Source organism: Erythrolamprus reginae, chromosome 1 (assembly GCF_031021105.1).
Source record: "Erythrolamprus reginae isolate rEryReg1 chromosome 1, rEryReg1.hap1, whole genome shotgun sequence".
In the NCBI taxonomy this organism is placed as follows: domain Eukaryota; kingdom Metazoa; phylum Chordata; class Lepidosauria; order Squamata; family Dipsadidae; genus Erythrolamprus; species Erythrolamprus reginae.
The window spans coordinates 11228573-11243083 of NC_091950.1; the positions used below are offsets into that span (position 1 = coordinate 11228573).

General features: G+C 40.9%; 1 protein-coding gene across 1 annotated transcript; it reads right to left on the minus strand.

The window, feature by feature from the left end:
* Window positions 1–1301: 1301 nt before the first annotated feature.
* EBI3 (Epstein-Barr virus induced 3) lies at window positions 1302–11702 on the minus strand. The gene is made up of 7 exons (XM_070744320.1): window positions 11663–11702; window positions 9797–10010; window positions 7174–7416; window positions 6099–6213; window positions 4347–4519; window positions 4052–4215; window positions 1302–1538 (listed from the first exon to the last, which is right to left on the minus strand). Exons 2-7 carry the CDS (start codon window positions 9870–9872, stop codon window positions 1386–1388), a joined length of 924 nt encoding a protein of 307 aa, XP_070600421.1. The 5' UTR covers window positions 9873–10010; window positions 11663–11702; the 3' UTR covers window positions 1302–1385.
* Window positions 11703–14511: the final 2809 nt, after the last annotated feature.

Consider the following 14511-nt stretch of genomic DNA (forward strand, 5'->3'; position numbering starts at 1 on the left):
ATGCGCATTAAATATTCATTATCTCTGTTAAATATTTAATATTTCGAATTATTGAAGGCTCCTTTTTAATTAAAAAGCGAAATTGCTTAGGGGATGAGGTTTATTAGATGCTTGGTATCGTTTACATAGAAGGACTAAACTCTAAAATAATGTTCGTTGCAAATGCAACCTGCATAATAAGTAATTATTATTATTGCTGCATGCTCAGAGTTTCCTTCTGTCCACTCAAGATGCTGATGAATTTATGTTTTGTCTTTGTATTGCCTTTCCAAACTAGTTCTCCCAAATGGCTTAAGAAATCTTTTGTTACAACTTGAAATTTTAAATGCCAATTAAGAACAGCCACTAAATGACAGCAGGGAAATGAAGACCATTAAACCAATTCTTGTATTTATTTATATTTAATTATTACATTTATATGCTGCTCATTTTGTTGTCCAAAGCCAATTCATTTATTAAATTGGAACTAACAAATTTCTTTGGTGATTTTTATGCAGTCTTCGGAGAGGGGCGGCATACAAATTTAATTATTATTAATAATAATAATAATTTTTTATTATTATTATTAATATTAATATAGGTAAGAGAGCCTCTAAGCAGCCATCTTCATCCTTACCAGAAAAGAAATAAAGCTTTAAAGCCAAAAAGTAGCAAAAAAAAAATGACCTTGAAAATATATAGTTATTTTTTTTTGTTACATCACAAGAGTTTCAGCACCCAATAACTTGTCTGTCCATAGTAGGGGTGGGTTTTACCTGCCTTTGCCACCGGTTTGCATCATGATTCGTGACACTTCGCGCGCAATGTGAACCAATTATGTTTCCAATGGTGGATTCAGACCGAAACACAGCTGAGGAGCAATAAGGGTAAGTAACCCCGGGGGGGCGGACCGAAGGGCTTTTCTCAAAGCACAGAATGAGGAGAAGCCATCAAAACACCGGAAAATCGACCAAAAATTCAGAAAAAAAGATGGTGCGAGGCAGAACTGAATCTGTGATGCCAAAATTATATCACCAGTGGGTCACTAATGGTTCAGGCAATCTGCTCCGAACCGGGAGGAACTCACCGATCGTCCATAGCCATAGAAAAGAACATGAAAGTGAAAAAAAACTTTTGCAAAAGAAAAACTATTTTCTTTGTTCATGGAGACTTGAGAAACAGGTAAAAGTGAAACTGTTATGTGCAATATATTGAATGCTCCCCTACCAGTCCAGGTTTCCGAAAGAGGCTTTTTCTTGAAGGTTAAGGTTTATGGGAAATGATTAGCAATTCAATTGAAAAGGCAAATTTAGAATACAAGAAAACCTATCTTAACTAGCCAGTGCAGAAGTACAGTATTACAAAAACCATGTTCCAAGTATTACAAAGTCCATCCTCTGTGGCTCTCACTCTGGCTTCCAGGGTGCCCCAGATACTGGAAGACTCCAGGTGCTGTATTCACCATTATCCAGGAAGTCTTTTGCGGCTACTTGGATGTGGTAGGTTACACCAGAACTGAGGCCGGTGAGGGTAAAGGAAGTCTGCACGATAGGCCTGGTCTGCAGAAGCAAGTAAAAATACAGACAGTCCTTTACTTACAGCCACTCGTTTAGTGACAATGTTGAAGCAACAACGGCATTGAAAAAAGTGACTTATGGCTGGTTTTCAGATCCTGGCAAACCTATGACTATCTATCTATCTATCTATCTATCTATCTATCTATCTATCTATCTATCTATTTTGTCCAATACACAATTATTATTATTATTTTATTATTATTTATTGGATTTGTATGCCGCCCCTCTCCGCAGATGATGGTTTTAGTGGGTGGGTATCTATATACACATAGTAAAATACATAATGAAGGTTATAGAGGAGATACTCATAGTAAAATATATCTCTAAGAAAGAATAGAAAAGAAGATATAGTAATAGAACATATGAATGAAAGAATAGAAGTACAAATATTATAAAATATACTAAGTGAATAGTTATTGTTATTAATGTACTTAAATAAGCAATTAGATCTTTTTTTAAAGAATATTTTCTTTTTGTTTGTTTGTTTGTTTGTTTGTCATGTTTGTTTGTTCGTTTACTTGTTATGCGTTGATTTAGCATTGTATTAATATAAAACATATTGTATGTAAATGTGTATATATTTGTAATAAAATTTTTAAAAAAAAAGAATGAAAGAATAGAAGAAGAGATATAGGAATAGAAGAAAGGTATAGGAGATATAGGAGAGCAATAGGACAGGGGACGGAAGGCACGCTAGTGCACTTGTACTCGCCCCTTACTGACCTCTTAGGAATCTGGATAGGTCAACCGTAGATAATCTCAGGGTAAAGTGATGGGGGTTTGGGGATGACGCTATGGAGTCCGGTAATGAGTTCCACGCTTCGACAACTCGGTTACTGAAGTCATATTTTTTACAGTCAAATTTGGAGCGGTTAATATTAAGTTTAAATCTGTTGTGTGCTCTTGTGTTGTGGTTGAAGCTGAAGTAGTCGCCGACAGGCGGGACGTTGCAGCATATGATCTTGTGGGCAATACTTAGATCTTGTTTAAGGCGTCTTAGTTCTAAACTTTCTAGGCCCAGGCGACCCATGTCGAGCCCAGCATTTCTGTCCCTAAGCGAGACAGTTTTAAGTGAGTCTTGCCTCATTGTACGGCCGTTCTTGCCACAATTGTTAAATGAATCGCTGCAGTTATTAAGTTAGTCTGCGGAAAGGGGGGGCATACAAATCTAATTAATAATAATAATAATAATAATAATAATAATACCTGGCTGTTAAGAGTATCTGATTTCCTGGTTGACTTTGCCTGTCAGAAGCTCATAAATAGCATTAGCATTAGCCATAGCATTTAGACTTATATACCGCTTCATTGTGCTTTTACAGCTCGCTCTAAGCAGTTTACAAAGTCAGCACATTGGGCATCCAACAATTAGGGTCCTCATTTTACCCACTTTGGAAGGATGGGAGGCTGAGTCAACCTTGAGCCGGTGGTGAGATTTGAACTGCTGGATACAGCTAGCAGTTAGCTGAAGGAGCCTGCAGTGCTGCACTTTGTTTGTTTGTTTGTTTGTTTGTTTGTTTAATTCATTCATTCATTCATTTATTTATTGGATTTGTATGCCGCCCCTCTCCGTAGACTCGGGGCAGCTAACAACAGTGATAAAAAACAGCATGTAACAATCCAATCCAATACTAAAATAACTAAAAAAACCTTATTATAAAACCAAACATACACACAGACATACCATGCGTAAATTGTAAAGGCCTAGGGGGAAAGAATATCTCAGTTCCCCCATGCCTGACAGCAGAGGTGGGTTTTAAGAAGCTTACGAAAGGCAAGGAGGGTGAGGGCAATTCTAATCTCTGGGGGGAGTTGGTTCCAAAGGGTTGGGGCCGCCACAGAGAAGGCTCTTCCCCTGGGTCCCGCCAAATGACATTGTTTAGTTGACAGGACCCGGAGAAGGCCCGATAATCTGGCCCGGTGCCATGAAGGGCTTTATAGGTCATAACCAACACTTTGAATTGTGACCGGAAACTGATCGGCAACCAATGCAGACTGCGGAGTGTTGGTGTAACATGGGCATATTTGGGGAAGCCCATGATTGCTCTCGCAGCTGCATTCTAACCACTGAGCCACCCTGGCTCATGTTCTGTTGAGCTCTCTGGTAGAATAGAAAAGAATATTGGAATATAGAATAGAATATTGGAATGAAGAATAGAATAGAATATTGGAATGAAGAATAGAATAGAATATTGGAATAAAGAATAGAATAGAATATTGGAATATAGAATAGAATATTGGAATGAAGAATAGAATAGAATATTGGAATATAGAGTAGAATAGAATAGAATATTGGAATGAAGAATAGAATAGAATGTTATAGAATAGAATATAATATTGGAATATAGAATAGAATAGAATAACAGCTGGATGGGACCTTGGAGGTCTTCTAGTCCAACTCCCTGCTTAGGCAGGAAACCCTACACCACTTCAGACAAATGGTAATCCAATTAACATAATAATGATGTGGAGTGACTGCCAGCTCCGGAACTCACCGTTCTGTTAAGCCTTGATCCATCCTTTGAATAACGGATGATATATTGCAGGGGGAAATATTCCGGATATAACCAGGAGCTAGGAGCCTTCCATTGCACAATCAATGCTTTCTTCTTCCCTTGGATTGGGGAGACCGTTACATTTTCTGGAGGGTCTGGCTGGACTAAGAAAAATGAAGGGGAGAATTAAACCAACCAGAAAGGCCAATAACAGGTAGTCCGGGACTTAACAACCACCCCAGACACAAATGACTGCATTGTAGGGAACAGAATGGAGAATGGTTTGAAAACTCACTGATCTGATCCAGGAAGACGAGAAAGAAATCACTCGCCGTCCCCAGCGGATTCACAGCTGTCACATTGAGTATGTAGGGGTCAGTGGAGAACATCTGCAGGACGGTCAAGCTGCAACTCTGGCTCCCTGCCACTGGTTGTTTGCACTCATGGACGTCGCCCATTAAGCCTTGCCTGGATCCGCAAGGAAAACTGGGTTCAGACATGCATTGCATATGCAGCAACTTAGGGGTTGTGTGAACGAGTGCAACAATGGGGAGAACTGTGATACCGAGATGGCGGAGTGGTTAGAGTGCAGCACTGCAGGCTACTTCAGCTGCCTACTGGCTGCAGTTTGGCAGTTCAGGTATCGCCGGCTCAAGGTTGACTCAGCCGTCCATCCTTCTCAGGTGGGTAAAATTAGGACCCAGATTGTTGGGGGCAAGAGGCTGATTCTGTAAACTGCTTAGAGAGGGCTATGAAAGCACCATGAAGCAGTACAATGTTCCCTCGATTTTCGCGGGTTTGAACTTCGCTAATAGCCTATACCACGGTTTTTCAAAAAAAATTAATTAAAAAATACTTTGCAGGTTTTTTTCTATACCATGGTTTTTTTCTGCCCGATGACATCAGACGTCATCGCCAAACTAATAATTTTTGCAAATAAAGAACAAAAAAAAATAATTATTGTTAATAAATAATTATGTTATATAAATATCAGGATCACTAAGTGTCTCATTCAAGGGCGAGTACCAGTAATAATGGTGAGTAAATGGTTGTTAAGGGAATGGGAAATGGTAATTTAGGGGTTTAAAGTGTTAAGGGATGGCTTGTGATACTGTCCATAGCCAAAAATGGTGTATTTACTTCCGCATCTCTACTTCGCAGAAATTCGACTTTCGCAGGCGATCTCGGAACGCATCCCCCACGAAAATTGAGGGAACACTGTATATAAGTTTAAGTGCTATTGCTATTGAATCCATAGTCAGTCCAGTTAGTAGAGCTGGAGATAAAACATACAAAGAACAGCTGCAGGAACTGGGTATGTCTTTTTTAAAAAAAATGTATTTATTAGATTTTTTCCATTTTAAAAACAATACATAATCATATTTACAGGTGAATCCACATCATATATACATTTCTATCAACGTTATCTTTTGATTGCTTTTAGATTTCTTGATATTTTATTTCAATGTTTAGTTTGAGTTTCTTTTTTTTTGTCCATTGCTACCATTTTGTCCAGATTTCATAGTAGTCCGAATCTTTTTGATTATTAAGTTCCATTGTCAATCTGTCCATCTCTGCACAGTCATATATTTTCTTGATGATCTTGTTGTCTTCAGGTATTTGCGGGTTTTTCCAGTTCTGTGCAAATACAATCCTTGCCGCTGTTGTTATAGGCAAGCTTAAATATTTTACATTTTTAGAATAAGACCCTCTCATAATGCCCAGTAGAAAAAACTGGTGTATATTCTATTTCTGTGTTTGTTATTTGACACAACCAATTATTTATTTTTTTCCAATATTTTCTTGTCTCTGGGTATGTCTATATACTGGTCGGTGAAGTGAGGGAATTTTTTTACTACCACACTGTGGGCGTGGCTTATTTTGTGGGGGTGGCTTGCCAGCCATGTGACCAGGTGGGAGTGGCTTGACGATCATGTGACTGGGGTGGCTTAAAGGTCATGTGACTGGAGTCTTCGGGGAAGGACGGCATACACATCTAATAAATTATTATTGTTGTTGTTATTATTATTATTATTATTATTATTACCTGTAGCTGGCAAAGAAAGACGTGGGCAGCAGGGGGTCAGTTTCCAAAGTCCAGGAGCAATTGACCACCGGATAGCTGATCGACCTGCAGTGGACTGACGGTTTCTCGGGTGGGTCTGCAAAGCAGAAGTCCAAAAGTTGAGACACACATCTGGGGCCCTTCTTCCTTTACAAGTAGGCCTTGACCTATGACTACAATTGAACCCCAAATTTCTACTGATAAGCAAGATAGTTGTTAAGTGAATTTTGCCTCCAGGAAGGGAGGGAGAGTGGGAGGAAAGGAGGGAAAATGGAGGAAGGAAATATGGGAGGAAGAGAAAAAAGGGAAGGAAGGAAAAAAAGAAAGGGAGGAAGGAAGGAAGGAAAAATGGAGGAAGAAAATAAGGGACGGAGGAAAGAGAAAAAGAAAGGAAAAAACGGAAGGAAGGAAGGAGAGGGAGGCAGGAATAGGAAGGAAAAGGAAGGAGGGAGGCAGGGAGGAAAGCAGATGAATGAGAAGGGGGAGGGAGGGAAGGAAGGAAGGAGAGGGAGGAAGGAATAGGAGGGAGGGAGGGAGGAAAGCAGATGAATGAGAAGGGGGAGAGAGAAGGAAGAAAGGAAGGAATAGGAAGGAAAAGGAGGGAGGGAGGAAAGCAGATGGATGAGAAGGGAGAGGGAAGGAAGGAAGGAGAGGGAGGAAGGAATAGGAGGGAGGGAGGGAGGAAAGCAGATGAATGAGAAGGGGGAGAGAGAAGGAAGAAAGGAAGGAATAGGAAGGAAAAGGAGGGAGGGAGGAAAGCAGATGGATGAGAAGGGAGAGGGAGGGAAGGAAGGAAGGAGAGGGAGGAAGGAATAGGAAGGAGGGAGGGAGGGAAGGAAGCAGATGAATGAGAAGTGGGAGAGAGGAAGGAATAGGGGAAGGAAAAAGAAAGAGGAAGGAAGGAAATTGGATGGATGAGAGAAAGGGCAGGAGAATGGGAGGGAGAGGTGGAAGGGAGGAAGGAAGGGAGGGAGGAAGGAAGGAATTGCAGCATCATAGCCTCAGATGGCTCCATTTGGGCAAGAGAGAGTTTGGGTCTCTTCATTTTCTCACTCACAGCCCAGCTGGAGATGAATCCTTCGCAGGGTCTGCCCAGTGCTGGCATCCTGGCAACTATATTCCCCTTCCTGGGCCAAACTGGCGTTCTGTAAGACGAGGCTGCCGTCATTTTGCACCCCATTCAAAATGGTCTCTGGGGTCATGTGTTTTTTCCAGGCCACCCGGGATCCGCCTTCACGAACGGGGCAAGTCAAAACCACGGTGGGAGACCCAATTCGGGCATAATGATGGTCGATGGGTTCTATGGTGTACAAGAAAGAACAGTGGCGTAGGTTTAAAAAAACCATAACATTCAGCATCTTCGGAGAGGGGCGGCATACAAATCTAATAAATTATTATTATTATTATTATTATTATTATTTGCGTAACAATAGCCGCCCTTATCCTGAACTATGGTTTGCTTAACCATTGGATGAATCCCCATTTGGATTATGGCCTTTCTGAGCCCCCTAAAAGCGGTGTTCTTAAAAGCTGAAAAACTTTTGAAATGTGTGGACTTCAACTCCCAGAATTCGCCAGGGCCCCCCTCTGTCTGAGAGAGAGAGAAAGAAAACGAGAGAGGGGCAAGGAGATCCCACCTAACCACATCCAGGCTGCAGGCCCAGATTGTTTCTGCTCAGATCTCATGCTGAGAAGTACGGGGCATTTCCCCCAAATTACTGTATTTTTCAGAGTATAAGACACACCTTTTCCCTCCCTAAAAGATAATTTGGGTGCATCTTATACTCTGAATGTAGCTTTTTTTCCTCCCCAACCTTAACTAGCTACTATCAATCTTCCCAACTCTTACCTTGCAGGCTCTTTCATTGTTTCTCTCTGCGAAGAATGTTTTCCAAGCCCTAAGTCTTTGCAAGGTTTTTTTCATTGCTCTAACTTACTCCGAATAAGTTTCTTTCCAGCCCTAACCAGGTGCTAACAATTTCCCAGCTCTTACTGGCTTGCAAGCTCTTTCATTGTTAATCTCTGCAAAGAATGTTTTCCAAACCCTGTCTTTGTAGGGTTCTTTTCACCTTAAACATGATCTACGTATTGCCCACAAGATTATATGTTGCAATGTCCTGCCTGTCAACGACTACTTCAGCTTCAGCCACAACAACACAAGAGCACATAACAGATTCAAGCTCAATATTAACTGCTCCAAACTTGACTGTAAAAAATACGACTTTAGTAATAGAGTTGTTGAAGCGTGGAACTCATTACCGGACTCCGTAGTATCATCCCCTAACCCCCTGCATTTTACCCTAGACTGTCACACGGTTGGCCTCTCCAGATTCCTAAGAGGTCACTAAGGGGTGTGATTTTACTGTTGGTAAATCCACAGTAACTGAATTTAAACATGCCTGGGATAAACATATATCCATCCTAAGATAAAAATATAGAAAATAGTATAAGGGCAGACTAGATGGATCATGAGGTCTTTTTCTGCTGTCAGTCTTCTATGTTTCTTCCATGTTTCTAAGTACCCTAGACTAGAGTGCCTTCCGACCCCTATATCTTCTCTTCAATCCCTATATCTTTCTTCTATTCTCTCATTGATTATTTTATCCTGTACTCTCTCTTCTATTCTTTCTCTAATTCTATTTCCTCGAAGGTGTCCTCTATTACCTTCATTGTGTATTATTGTGCTCTTTCATTGTTACTCTCTGCGAAGAATGTTTTCCAAACCCTGTCTTTGCAGGGTTCTTTTTCATTCTCTACTTGCTCCGAATAAGTTTCTTTCCAGCCCTAACCAGGTGCTAACAATGTTCCCAGCTCTTAACAGCATGCAAACTCTTTCATTGTTACTCTCTGCGAAGAATGTTTTCCAAACCCTGTCTTTGTAGGGTTCTTTTTCATTCTCTACTTGCTCCGAATAAGTTTCTTTCCAGCCCTAACCAGGTGCTAACAATGTTCCCAGCTCTTAACAGCATGCAAACTCTTTCATTGTTAATCTCTGCGAAGAATGTTTTCCAAACCCTGTCTTTGTAGGGTTCTTTTTCATTCTCTACTTGCTCCGAATAAGTTTCTTTCCAGCCCTAACCAGGTGCTAACAATGTTCCCAGCTCTTACTGGCTTGAAAGCTCTTTCATTGTTAATCTCTGCAAAGAATGTTTTCCAAACCCTGTCTTTGTAGGGTTCTTTTTCATTCTCTACTTGCTCCGAATAAGTTTCTTTCCAGCCCTAACCAGGTGCTAACAATGTTCCCAGCTCTTACTGGCTTGAAAGCTCTTTCATTGTTAATCTCTGCAAAGAATGTTTTCCAAACCCTGTCTTTGTATGGTTCTTTTTCATTCTCTACTTACTCCGAATAAGTTTCTTTCCAGCCCTAACCAGGTGCTAACAATGTTCCCAGCTCTTACTGGCTTGCAAGCCCTTTTATTGTTACTCTCTCAGAATAAAGATTTTTTTAAAGCCCTAACCAGGGGACACAATAACGTGCTGGCTAAGGATGCTACCCAGATGAATACCTGGTAAGCAGATTCTTCTCCCTATTTTCCTCCCCAAAAACTTAGGTACGTCTTATACTCCGGTGTGTCTTATACTCTGAAAAAATACGGTAATTAAAACATAATAAAGTAAAAATATAAAATAAAAACACAAAGCAAATAATTGAGCTACCCAGAGCCTCTCACAAGTCCTACCTTCACCGGTCCAAGAGGTGCTTGTAGAGACAATAAGCCCGGGCATCAGGAACAGTATCCACTGCATCTTGACCATGAAGAAAAGAGCGGTTGGAAATAACAGTGGTCACCAACGGGTGATGCTTCAGCCTCCTGGTGTGGAGTTGTGGGCGAAGGTTGGAGAGAAGTACTTATTTGGAGTACTGTACTGTGTACAGTTCTGGTCACCGCACTTCTGGAAAGATATAATGGAACTGGAAAAAGTGCAAAAAAGTGCAACAAGAATGATCTAGGAAATGGAGCCCCTCCCTTATGAAACCAGGTTGCAACGCCCTGGTCTCTTCAGCCTTGAAAGATGGCGTTGGAAAGATGTTTTAGAGATGGCATTTGCCACCTAGTAGAATTTCAAAAATGGTCCCTTTCAACTCTAACAATAAATAAATAAAACAATGTAAAATACAAATCTAATATTTAAAAAACTGAAAACCCATAATTTAAAAAACATACACATAGATTTGTTCATTGTACACTGTTTTATTGTTGGTGTGAGCTAGCCCGAGTCTGCGGAGAGGGGTGGCATACAAATCTAATAAAATAATAATAATAATAATAATAATTAAAATATTGTTAGCCAGATGGCAAGATAAGAATTGGTGGTAGCACTATATAATGATATAACACAAATTTACTTATTAATAAGAATTTAAATATTTAGAATTTTCTAATATAGTTTATGTGATAGAATATGACAAGAAGTATATTTTTCAATTTCAGATATATATAGAACCTCTAGTAATTATAGGATAAATTGATACTGGATTAATTAATCTAATATAGAAATAAAAGTTTGAATTAAGATGGGCATAATAGAGAGTTTGATATTTTTTATACTGATGTAATGTAATTCTATTAGTGTAAGGCGGAAAAAAGATTGGGGTTTTTGAGGTTTTTTCATTTGATAATATTATATAAGTTCTATAGAATGGTTTTTAATGGAAGAAAGATAAGACTCCATGGAATGATTAATAGAAAAAGAAAAACTTTATGTATGTTTTATTTTAAGCATGGTTTTAGTGTTTGCACTTATGTATTGTTTTTTATTCTCTGTGGGAGAAAAATAAAATTTGTATTTGGGGGCAAAAAAGAAATCTAATAAAAAACAAACAAACAAACAAATAAATAAGTCCTCGGAGAGGGGTGGCATACAAATCTAATAAATTGTTGTTGTTGTTGTCTAGACATTGTCTAAACAATGTCGTCTGGTGGGACCCAGGGGAAGAGCCTTCTCTGCGGTGGCTCCGACCCTCTGGAACCAGCTCCCCCCAGAGATTAGGATTGCCCCCACCCTCCTTGCCTTTCGTAAACTTCTTAAAACCCACCTCTGCCGTCAGGCATGGGGGAATTGAGACATCTCCCCCTTGCCCATGTAGTTTTGTGTACGATTCGATTGTGTGCTTGTTTTTTATATATTGGGGTTTCTTTTTTGGATTTTTTAACCTAAAACTGTAATTTAGATTGCTAAATATTAGATTTGTTACTATGTACTGTTTTTTACCATTGTTGTGAGCCGTCCTGAGTCTGCAGAGAGGGGCGGCATATAAATCCAATAAATCTAATCTATTATTATTATTATTATTATTATTATTATTATTATTATTATTATTAAATAATAAACTGGCTGACCATCTCAGCCTGCTGAGCCTCCAGGTGCCAGTATCTGGCTTTGTACTCCCTCTGCTTGGAAACCCCATGCTCCCAGTCCTCTATTGGTTTTCTTTGAACTAAAACGTTCATATCAGCCTTTAAAAAAAACCCCTCATTTTCTCTGATTTGGTTTGTGGGTGGCCCTTGGACCCTAAGACCGGCCTTCCAGAGAGGGCTCCTTACCTTAACGTGTGCCTCGGTCCACCATACACACAGAGGGAGGGGCAGCAATGCCCTCCGTCGTAGGAGAAACCGCCCAGTCCCAAAACCGGACGATGGGGAAGGCCAGGATTGCAACAGACCATTTCGACATGCTGACCAGAACGCTGGAAAGTAAACAGCCCTTCAACGCCCTCCTGCCAAAGGGCATTTGGTGTCCGGTTAGTTGCCGTTCTGTTTTAGGTTTTGTGTCACTCGTATGCGGTTTATTTTATTATTTTATTTTTATTTTGTTTATTTATTTTGTCCAATACACAATAAAACACAATGAAGGTAACAGAGGATATAGTAGAGAAGATATAGGAGATATAGGAGAAACTATAGGACAGGGGACGGAAGGCACTGACCTCTTAGGAATCTGGAGAGGTCAAACGTGGATAGTTTAAGGGTAAAGTGTTGGGGGTTAGGGGATGATACTACCGAGTTTTTGGTACTGATGTCTTTATTGTTTTCAAATGCCATCTGAGTTCTCTTGGCACAGCACCCAGTGTGCCGATTACCACTGGGACCTCTAGTACTGGTTTCTGCCAGAGTCGTCGTAAGTTCCATTTTAAGATCCTGATATCGACTACGTTTTTCTTGTTGTTTTTCATCAATTCGGCTGTCAGCTGGTATGGCAACCTCAATGATCCACATTTTTATTTCGTTTCTACAATTGTAAGGTCGGGTAAATTGTGTTTCAAAACCTTGGCAGTTTAAATTTGAAAGTCCCAAAGTATTTTGGCATGTTTGTTTTCAATTACTTTCTCAGGTTTATGATCCCACATGTTCTTTGCCACTGGTGGGTGATAGTTGTGGTACAGGTTATTATTATTATTGTTATTGTTATTATTAGCAGTAGTAGTGGGAATGGGACTTTTTGCCTCCGCCAGTTGGATGAAGCTCTTTCCTCCGCAGCAGCTGATCGGCCGCTGCCTTCACTCCCTCGCCCAAAGGCCCCTAGCTCTTGGCCCCAGCCCTTTGGCCACAAAAATCCAAATTCAGCCACAGCCTTTTGGCCACATGGGACACTTTACCACCATCCAATCAGAACGGTTGTTACAAAATGCTACTTTTGGAAGGAAAGAATGGGACAGTTTGCTCTTTCATACACAAACACACACATTGAATGATAGAGAGGGAAGGGACCTTGGTGGCCATCTAGTCTGACCCCCTTCTCATTCAGGAGACATATAGAATGATAGAGAGGAAAGGGACCTTGGTGGCCATCTAGTCAGACCCACTTTCTCATTCAGGAGACTCACAGAATGATAGAGAGGGAAGGGACCTCGGTGGCCATCTAGTCTGACTTGACCTCCCTTCTCATTCAGGAGACTTACAGAATGATAGAGAGGGAAGGGACCTTGGTAGCCATCTAGTCTGACCGACTTTCTCATTCAGGAGTTTTACAGAATGATAGAGATGGAAGGAGCCACAGTGGCCATCTAGTCTGACACCTTTCTTGGCTAATGATCTCTCCCTGTTTACAGAGAGAGAGAGAGAGAGGTCCGTTCATGCTGTGGGCATCTAGACGATCCCATGCCCTTTTCACTCCCTCCTCTCTCCACGTGGACAGTCCACAAAGTGTGCCTGTGGGAAAGATAGGAGGGCTAATGATCCCTCACTTTGTGGACTGTCCACATGGAGAGAGGAGGGGGTGAAAAGGGCTTGGGATCGTCTAGATGCCCACAGCATGAACGGACCTTTCTCTCTCTCTCTCTGCAAACAGGGAGGGATCATTAGCCCTCCAATCTTCCCACACACACACACTTTGTGGACTGTCCACGTGGAGAGAGGAGGGAGTGAAAAGGGCATGGGATCGTCTAGATGCCCACAGCATGAACGGACCTCTCTCTCTCTCTCTCTGCAAACAGGGAGGGATCATTAGCCCTCCAATCTTCACACACACACACACTTTGTGGACTGTCCACGTGGAGAGAGGAGGGAGTGAAAAGGGCAGGGGATTGTCTAGATGCCCACAGCATGAACAGACCTCTCTCTCTCTCTCTGTAAACAGGGAGAGATCATTAGCCAAGAAAGGTGTCAGACTAGATGGCCACTGAGTTCCCTTTCCTCTCTATCATTCTGTAAGTCTCCTGAATGAGAAGGGGGTCAGACTAGATGGCCACCAAGGTCCCTTCCCTCTCTATCATTCAATGTGTGTGTGTGTTTATGAAAGAGCAAACTGTCCGATTCTTTCCTTCCAAAAGTAGCATTTTGTAACAACCGTTCTGATTGGATGGTGGCGAAGTGTCCCATGTGGCCAAAAGGCTGTGGCTGAATTTGGATTTTTGTGGCCAAAGGGCTGGGGCCAACAGCTAGGGGCTTTTGGGCGAGGGAGTGAAGGCAGCGGCCGATCAGCTGCTGCGGAGGAAAGAGCTTCATCCAACTGGCGGAGGCTAAATGTCCTAAACCCGTAGTAGTAATAGTAGTAGTAGTAGTAATAGTATTGTCGTCGTCGTCGTCATTATTATTATTATTATTATTATTATTATTATTATTTTATTCACAAAAAACAGTAATACACAGCAAATGAGATTGATATGCGGGATTTCCTATCACAATATCACAAGTCGAACACTTCCCAAGCGTCTAGGACTGTGTGATGTATTTCGTACGATGCGCGCAGATCCAACTACGGTGGCCTTTTGCAACTGACAGATTGTGATTTTGTCTGTTTATTGTTATATTTATTTATATTAATTATAATAATTGTTGTTGTATGTGGAGTGTGTACATTGAGAGTTTCTGCACCGGAAAGAAATCCCATGTACGCCACCCCAAGTCCATACAAATCCAATAAATAAATAAATAAATAAATAATAAATCACACT

Bases quoted from the DNA above. Each gene is read 5' to 3' on its own strand.
- EBI3 (XM_070744320.1), bottom strand. From the start codon at position 9,872: ATGGTCAAGATGCAGTGGATACTGTTCCTGATGCCCGGGCTTATTGTC. The intron at 6,214-7,173 runs GTGAGTGAGAAA...TCTGCTTTGCAG, and splicing joins GATTCATCTCCAGCTGGGCT to ACCCACCCGAGAAACCGTCA. The intron at 4,216-4,346 runs GTGAGTTTTCAA...CATTTTTCTTAG, and splicing joins CGTCTTCCTGGATCAGATCA to TCCAGCCAGACCCTCCAGAA.